Raw genomic sequence first — 8032 nt, 5'->3', positions numbered from 1 at the left:
TCATCAATTTAACAACAGATACATTTTTAAAAAGTACTTAATTTGCTATAAAGCACATTGGGAGGTCCTGAGGTTATGACAGGCACTACATAAATGCTGGTTCTTCCTTTAATCATTACCCCTTCTAATATACAATCAAAGCTGTTAAGAATGTTTCCAGAAGTTGGGTAGTTGCAATGCTCGACACAGACAATTCTCTAAAACTTTGGGGGGGGAGGAATTGAGGGATTAGTGAAACAAGACGACAGTCCGAAAAAGGTGGGGCAAGTTTTGATGGCTTACTTGTCTCATGATGACGTTGATTTTGAAGGGACAGGCTGGGGGAACAATGGGAAAGATCAGAGTCAAAAACCATCTTGTTTTGGTGTTTTGAGAGGCTTGCTGATTGAGAAGAAAATAAAGCATGACAACTGGTCTGCAGACCATACCTGGTTGCAATCAGCTAAAAGGGATGGTTGAGCCGGGGAGGTGACAAACAGAAGGGAGGAGTGCTGACTCATCAGGGAGAAGTGGGTGCGTGCTGTCAGGGAGAGCATTATGCTGTACAGCACTGTTTAGGCCATTCTATGTTCAGTAGTAGCGGAACTGGCCCCATCCAGTGATACTTCAACATTGCATCTTGGGCCCAATGATCTCCTAAGATCCCAGGTTGATTGGGCAAATGAAGAGTCCAGTGGGAACCTGAGTCCTTCATTACATGGTGCCCACTAAAAACGACTGAACTCCTATCATACTCCCACCTGATGTTATCTAGAGAACCAGCCCATCTCAGGGAGTCACTGCATGAAAGGTACCTGATGAATGAAGCTGTTTCTAAAAAGCCCAAGACCCAGCAACAACAGTTCACAGACTTAAAGAGAATTCTTCTCTCCCTGAGGTATTTCCATTTCAAAGTACCTTGTCCCTCTTACAGTATCAGTTCTGGCCTCTCTGCCAGCTTTAGAGCTTCGTGCATGCCCGCAGCAGAAAGTTTACGATTAATATTCCTGTACCTGCACCTCAACAGATTGTGATAGGTTGTCCGCAGGTCTCTGTTGAATAGTGCATAAATGAATGGGTTCAGCAGAGAATTTGTGTAGCCAAACCACATGATCGTTCTCTCCAACCAAAGGGGTATACAGCTGCACTCAGTGCCACAGATGAAAGGTCTTGCAGTAGATAGTATGAAAAACGGCAGCCAGCACACAGTGAATGCCCCGACCACAATGCCTAGGGTGGTCGCAGCTTTCTGCTCCCTTTTGAAAATTGACATGTTCTTCCTATCATTTTTCAGAAGTCGGGCAAAGTGGGTGCATTCTTCTGATTCCTTGCGTGGTTTCACTCCTATTTTGGCCGCCTCACTCATGCGTTTGTCACCTGGCCGAGGGAAGCCCGCAAATGTATGTTTAGCAGCACTCCTCTTAGCAGTCTTGAAAATCTGATGGTACATAAGCAGCATGACTGACATTGGGATATAGAATGCCACTGCTGTAGAGTAAATGGTGTAACCAAAGTCTTGGCTGATCAGGCAGACCTTGCCGTCATTGATGTTCTTGGCCCAGCCAAACAGAGGTGGCAGTGTGATGGATGCAGCCAGCAGCCACACACAAAGGATCATTTTAGCCATGCCTTTCCCATTCTGTCTGACCGGATATGTCAATGGTCTGGTTATTCCCAAATACCTGCAACAGAAAAGAAATGGTCATTGGCGATTGTTCAACACAATCACTTTCTATTCCTTTGAAAGTTAAGAAAAATGTCTACGTGTAGGACTGCCACTATAACAGAAAGGATCTTTTCCGGCTACACTTAATTCCATGTCCACAACTGGGTCTACAACAACTTGCATTGACATGGTGACTTTAGTATTGTAAAAGGCTCCAAGATGTTCACATCAACTGTGGGCACCCTTGTGGCCCAGTTGTAGTGTCTCTACCTCGAGGTCAGGAGGCCTGGGTTCAGTCCCATCCACTCCAGTGGTGTGTAATAACATCTCTAAACAGGTTGATGAGAAAAGGCCTGATGAGGATCAGACCATTTCCTACGTAAAGATACTTACGGCATTGTTTACCATTTATTATACAATTGGTAACTCTCTTGATGCTTCTGCCAACCGCAAAGAAATACCAGCTTCATGTGAATGCCAATAGGCTGGATGACCAACACTCACTGGTATAAATTCCGTTTGGTGCAGACAGGATTAAAATTAAATGTAACTTTATCATTTCATGAAAGAAAAATAAATAAAACCTGCCACTGAGGGCTCTTGTGGTACAGTGGGAGTGCCCTTGCCTCTAATCCAGGAGATCCAGGTTCAAGCCTCACCTGCTCAAGAGATGTGTATTAACATTGGTAAACAGATCAGTTAGAAACTATCACAGTTATAGTGTCCTAGCTCGGAGCCATGAGACCAGCGTTCAAGTTCTACCTGCTCCAGATGTGTGGAATAACATCTCTGAACTGGCTGATTAGAAAATAGAGAGAAACCTCTGCCACTCAGCCACAAAAACGTAAAGAAGTAAGGTTGAAAGAATCTCTTAAAGGAAGAAGAGAGACTTGACTTGGTGAGACCTTTAAGAAGGACATTACGGAGCTTCAGCCCAGCATTAACCCTAACCCTATCATAGTTAAGGGCAGTGACAAACTGGTTAAGAGCTGAAAATTAGAGAATTACAGAAATATCAGAGGGTTGTAGGATTGGAGGAGATTACAGAGAAAGGGAATGGGTGAAACCATGCAGTGATATCAAAATAAGGATGTGAATTTATTTTGGATTTGGGGGTGGCATGGTGGCTCAGAGGTTGGCAGTGCTGCTCACAGTGCCAGGGACCCAGGTTTGATTCCAATGTTGGGCGTCTGTCTGTGTGAAGTTTGCACATTCTCCATGTATTTGCATGGGTTTCCTCCAGGTGTTCCAGTTTCCTCCCACAGTCCAAAGATATGCAGGTTAGGTGGATTGGTCGTGCCAAATTGCCCATAGTGTCCAGGGATGTGAGGTTTGGTGGATTAGCCAGGGGAACTGCAGGGTTATGAGGATGGGGTAGCGGGGTGGGTCTGGGTGAGATGGTCTTCGGAGGGTAGGTATGCAGTCAGTGATCTGAATGGCCTGCTTCCAAACTGCAGGGATTCTATGATTATTTAACCTATTTTTTTTTCTAATCAACCTGTTCAAAGATGTTATTACATACCTCTGGAGCAGGTGGGACTTGAATCCAGGCCTCTTGGTCCAGGGGTAGGAACACTACCACTGTGACACAAGAGAGGCTCCTAAAACATTCGTCTGAGATTCACAATTCTAGTCTAGGGATATTACTGCAATATATATGAAATGAGAACTTTGCTGGAGCTGCAGCAAAGCCAGTCTGGGGGCAATGAACAATCCTTGGTTCAAGTCAGGACATGGGCAACGGACTAATGGATAAGCACAAACCTATGTCAGGCAGGAGATGGGAGGTCAACCTGGAGAGATTGGAATTGTCCAGTCTTAAGTTAACAAAGTTATTCAGCAGCAGATGAGCCAAGGAAAGAATGGTGTTGAGCAATAATATGAAAGTGTAAGATGAATGTGTGTTTGGGAGCTCACCTTATAGTCAAATATCACCCTGAGATTGTGAATTGTTTGCTTTGACCTCAGAGAGCTGTCAGTGAGAGGGATAGAGTTGATACCTAGAGAAGAGAGCTTTTGGTGGAGATAGTAGCTCTGATATTTAGGGAGCTGGAGGAGGTGGTGGCGATGTACAATTGAGTACCATGAGCTAAAAAAGTGTAGGGTTTTCAGGTGATGCTGCTATGAGGTTGTTGTTAGATGAGAAAGAGGAGGAAGCCAGGGATGGACCCCAGAGTTAATGTTGTGGGAGTGAAACAATTGCAGGAGCTCTTCTGGTAAAGACTGGAAAGATATAGGTCCAGATATTGATATAGACCTGGGCAATAGGGAAGGATGGCATGGTCATGGAAGGCTTATACGTTTAGAAGGAAGAGAAGCAATAATTTACTACTGCCCCAGTCACACAGGATGTCTTTTGCAACATTAAGCAGTTGGTATTGTGACAGAGGCTGAAACCTGACTGGAGGCATTCAGATAAGGAATTGCAGGGAATTTATGCCTCAAAGTGAGAGGTGATTGCACATTCAAGGACCTTGGAGAGGAAAGGGAGGTTGGATGGCAACTTGCAAGGACAAGGGGATCAAGCATGCGATGTAGAGGAAAGCAGATTCAAAGAGGCAGGACCTGAAGATAAAGCCATTAACTACTCTGATAAAAGATCAATGAACAGAAACACGAACTCGACAGCTACTATCAGACCTGCTGAGTTCTTCCAGCATCTGCTCTTTTTATGACCATGAACAAGATGAGTGAATGTGGGAACTGCAAAGAGAGGGTGAGTGGACAGCAGTTTAATGCAGTACTTCCCAAAACATTATCCACTTAGAGTCATAGAGTCATAGAGATGTACAGGATGGAAACAGATCCTTTGGTCTAACCTGTCCATGCCGACAAGATATCCCAACCCAATCTAGTCCCACCTGCCCGCACCCAGCCTATATCCCTCCAAACCCTTCCTATTCATATACCCATCCAAATGGCTCTCAAATGTTGCAATTGTACCAGCCTCCACCACATCCTCTGGCAGCCCATTCCATACACGTACCACCCTCTGCGTGAAAAAGTTGGTCCTTAGGTCTCTTTTATATCTTTCCCCTCTCACCCTAAACCTATGCCCTCTAGTTCTGGACTCCCCCACCCCAGGGAAAAGACTTTGCCTATTTATCCTTTCCATGCCCCTCATAATTTTGTAAACCTCTATAAGGCCACCCCTCAGCCTCCAACACTCTAGGGAAAACAGCCCCAGCCTGTTCAGCCTCTCCCTGTAGCTCAGATCCTCCAACCCTGGCAACATCCTCGTAAATTTTTCTGAACCCTTTCAAGTTTCACAACATCTTTCCGATAGGAAGGAGACCAGTATTGCACGCAATATTCCAACAGTGGCCTAACCAATGTCCTGTACAGCCGCAACATGACCTCCCAACTCCTGTACTCAATACTCTGACCAATAAAGGAAAGCATACCAAACGCCTTCTTCACTATCCTATCTACCTGCGACTCCACTTCCACTATGAACCTTCACTCCAAGGTCTCTTTGTTCAGCAACACTCCCTAGGACCTTACCATTAAGTGTATAAGTCCTGCTAAAATTTGCTTTCCCAAAATGCAGCACCTCGCATTTATCTGAATCAAACTCCATCTGCCACTTCTCAGCCCATTGGCCCATCTGGTCCAAGATCCTGTTGTAATCTGAGGTAACCCTCTTCGCTGTCCACAACACCTCCAATTTTGGTGTCATCTGCAAACTTACTAACTGTACCTCTTATGCTCGCATCCAAATCATTTATGCAAATGACAAAAAGTAGAGGGCCCAGCACCGATCCTGTGGCACTCCACTGGTCATAGGCCTCCAGTCTGAAAAACAACCCTCCACCACCACCCTCTGGCTTCTACCTTTCAGCCAGTTCTGTATCCAAATGGCTAGTTCTCCCTGTATTCCATGAGGTCTAACCTTGCTAATCAGTCTCCCATGGGGAACCTTGTCGAATGCCTTACTGAAGTCCATATAGATCACATCTACTGCTCTGCCCTCATCAATCTTCATTGTTACTTCATCAAAAAACTCAATCAAGTTTGTGAGACATGATTTCCCACGCACAAAGCCATGTTGACTATCCTGAATCAGTCCTTGCCTTTCCAAATACATATACATCCTGTCCCTCAGGATTCCCTCCAACAACTTGCTCACCACCGAAGTCAGGCTCACTGGTCTATAGTTCCCTGGCTTGTCCTTTCCACCTTTCTTAAACAGTGGCACCACGTTTGCCACCCTCCAGTCTTGCGGCACCTCATCTCTGACTATCGATGATTCAAATATCTCAGCAAGAGGCCCAGCAATCACTTCGCTAGTTTCCCACAGAGTTCTCTGGTACACCTGATCAGGTCCTGGGGATTTATCCACCTTTAACCGTTTCAAGACATCCAGCACTTCCTCCTCTGTAGTCTGGACATTTTGCAAGATGTCATCATCTATTTCCCTGCAGTCTACATCTTCCATATCCTTTTCCACAGTAAATACTAATGCAAAATATTCATTTAGTATCTCCCCCATTTTCTGTGGCTCCACACAAAGGCCGCCTTGCTGATTTTTGAGGGGCCCTATTCTCTCCCTAGTTACCCTTTTGTCCTTAATATATTTGTAAAATCCCTTTGGATTCTCCTTAATTCTATTTGCCAAAGCTATCTCATGTCGCCCTTTTGCCCTCCTGATTTCCCTCTTAAGTATACTCCTACTTTCTTTATACTCTTCTAAGGATTCACTCGATCTATCCTGTCTGTACCTGACATATGCTTCCTTCTTTTTCTTAACTAAATCCTCAATTTCTTTAGTCATCCAGCATTCCCTATAGTTACCAGCCTTCCCTTTCACCCTGACAGGTATATACTTTCTCTGGATTCTTGTTATCTCATTTCTGAAGGCTCCCCATTTTCCAGCTGTCCCTTTACCTGCGAACATCTGCCTCCAATCAGCTTTTGAAAGTTCGTGCCTAATACCGTCAAAATTGGCCTTTCTCCAATTTAGAACTTCAACTTTTAGATCTGGTCTATCCTTTTCCATCACTATTTTAAAACGAATAGAATTATGGTCACTGGCCCCAAAGTACTCCCCCACTGACACCTCAGTCACCTGCCTTGCCTTATTTCCCAAGAGTAGGTCAAATTTTGCACCTTCTCTAATAGGTACATCCACATACTGAATCAGAAAATTGTCTTGTACACACTTAACAAATTCCTCTCCATCTAAACCTTTAACACTATGACAGTCCCAGTTGATGTTTGGAAAGTTAAAATCCCCTACCATAACCACCCTATTATTCTTACAGATAGTTGAGATCTCCTAACAAGTTTGTTTCTCAATTTCCCTCTGACTTTTGGGGAGTCTATAATACAATCCCAATAAGGTGATCATCCCTTTCTTATTTCTCAATTCCACTCAAATAACTTCCCTGGATGCATTTCCAGGAATATCCTCCCTCAGCACAGCTGTAATGCTATCCCTTACCAAAAATGCCACTCCCCATCCTCTTTTGCCTCCCTTTCTATCCTCCCTGTAGCATTTGTATCCTGGAACATTCAGCTGCCAGTCCTGCCCATCCCTGAGCCATGTTTCTGTAATTGCTATGATATCCCAGTTCATCTACGTTCCCTGTTAGGCCCATTGCATTGAAATAAATGCAGTTTAATTTATTAGTCCTACCTTGTCCCTGCCTGTCCTGACTGTTTGATTCACTTCTGTTCTCAGCTGTACCCATCTCAGATCGATCTCTTTCCTCACTATCTCCCTCGGTCCCACCCCCACCCCCCTCCCCACCTTGCTAGTTTAAATCGTCCAAGCAGTTCTAGCAAATTTCCCTGCCAGTATATTAGTGCCCTTCCAATTTAGGTGCAATCCGTCCTTCTTGTACAGGTCACAAGTGCATTTAAGTCATCATTGGACAAGCATATGATATACATGGTTAGATGGGCTTCAGATTGATATGACAGGTCGACACAACATCGAGGGCTGAAGGGCCTATACTGCGCTGTAATGTTCTATGTTCTATGTACCCCAAAAGAGATTCCAATGATCCAAAAACGTGAATCCTTCTCCCATACACCAGCTCCTCAGCCATGCATTCATCTGCTCTATCCTCCTATTCCTGCCCTCACTAGCTCGTAGCAATGAGAGTAATCCAGATATTACTACCCTTGAAGACCTCCTTTTTAAAATTCTACCTAACTCTCTGTAATCTCCCTTCAGGGTCTCAACCTTTTCCCTTCCAATGTTGTTCGTTCCAATGCGGACAATGATCTCCTGCTGGCCCCTCTCCCCCGTGAGAACATTCTGCACCCTCTCTGAGACATCCTTGATCCTGGCACCAGGGAAACACACCATTCTGCTTTTTCTCTGCTGGCCACAGAAAAGTCTGTCTGTACCTCTGACTACAGAATCCCTTAACTCAATTG

At 44.7% G+C, this 8032-nt stretch overlaps 1 protein-coding gene across 1 annotated transcript in view; it reads right to left on the bottom strand.

Annotated features, from left to right (window-relative positions):
- Positions 1–907: 907 nt before the first annotated feature.
- Positions 908–8032, bottom strand: part of LOC132826436 (5-hydroxytryptamine receptor 7) — a 46557-nt gene continuing 39432 nt past the window's right edge. Inside the window, exon 2 of the mRNA XM_060842359.1 lies at positions 908–1661. Coding sequence (XP_060698342.1) covers positions 908–1661 — 754 coding nt within the window. The remainder of the gene's footprint in view (positions 1662–8032) is intronic.

The sequence above is a fragment of the Hemiscyllium ocellatum genome, chromosome 22 (genome assembly GCF_020745735.1).
Source record: "Hemiscyllium ocellatum isolate sHemOce1 chromosome 22, sHemOce1.pat.X.cur, whole genome shotgun sequence".
Lineage (NCBI taxonomy): Eukaryota > Metazoa > Chordata > Chondrichthyes > Orectolobiformes > Hemiscylliidae > Hemiscyllium > Hemiscyllium ocellatum.
The sequence above is the reverse complement of the archived record's forward strand: the minus strand, read 5'-3'. Positions and strand labels throughout refer to the sequence as shown.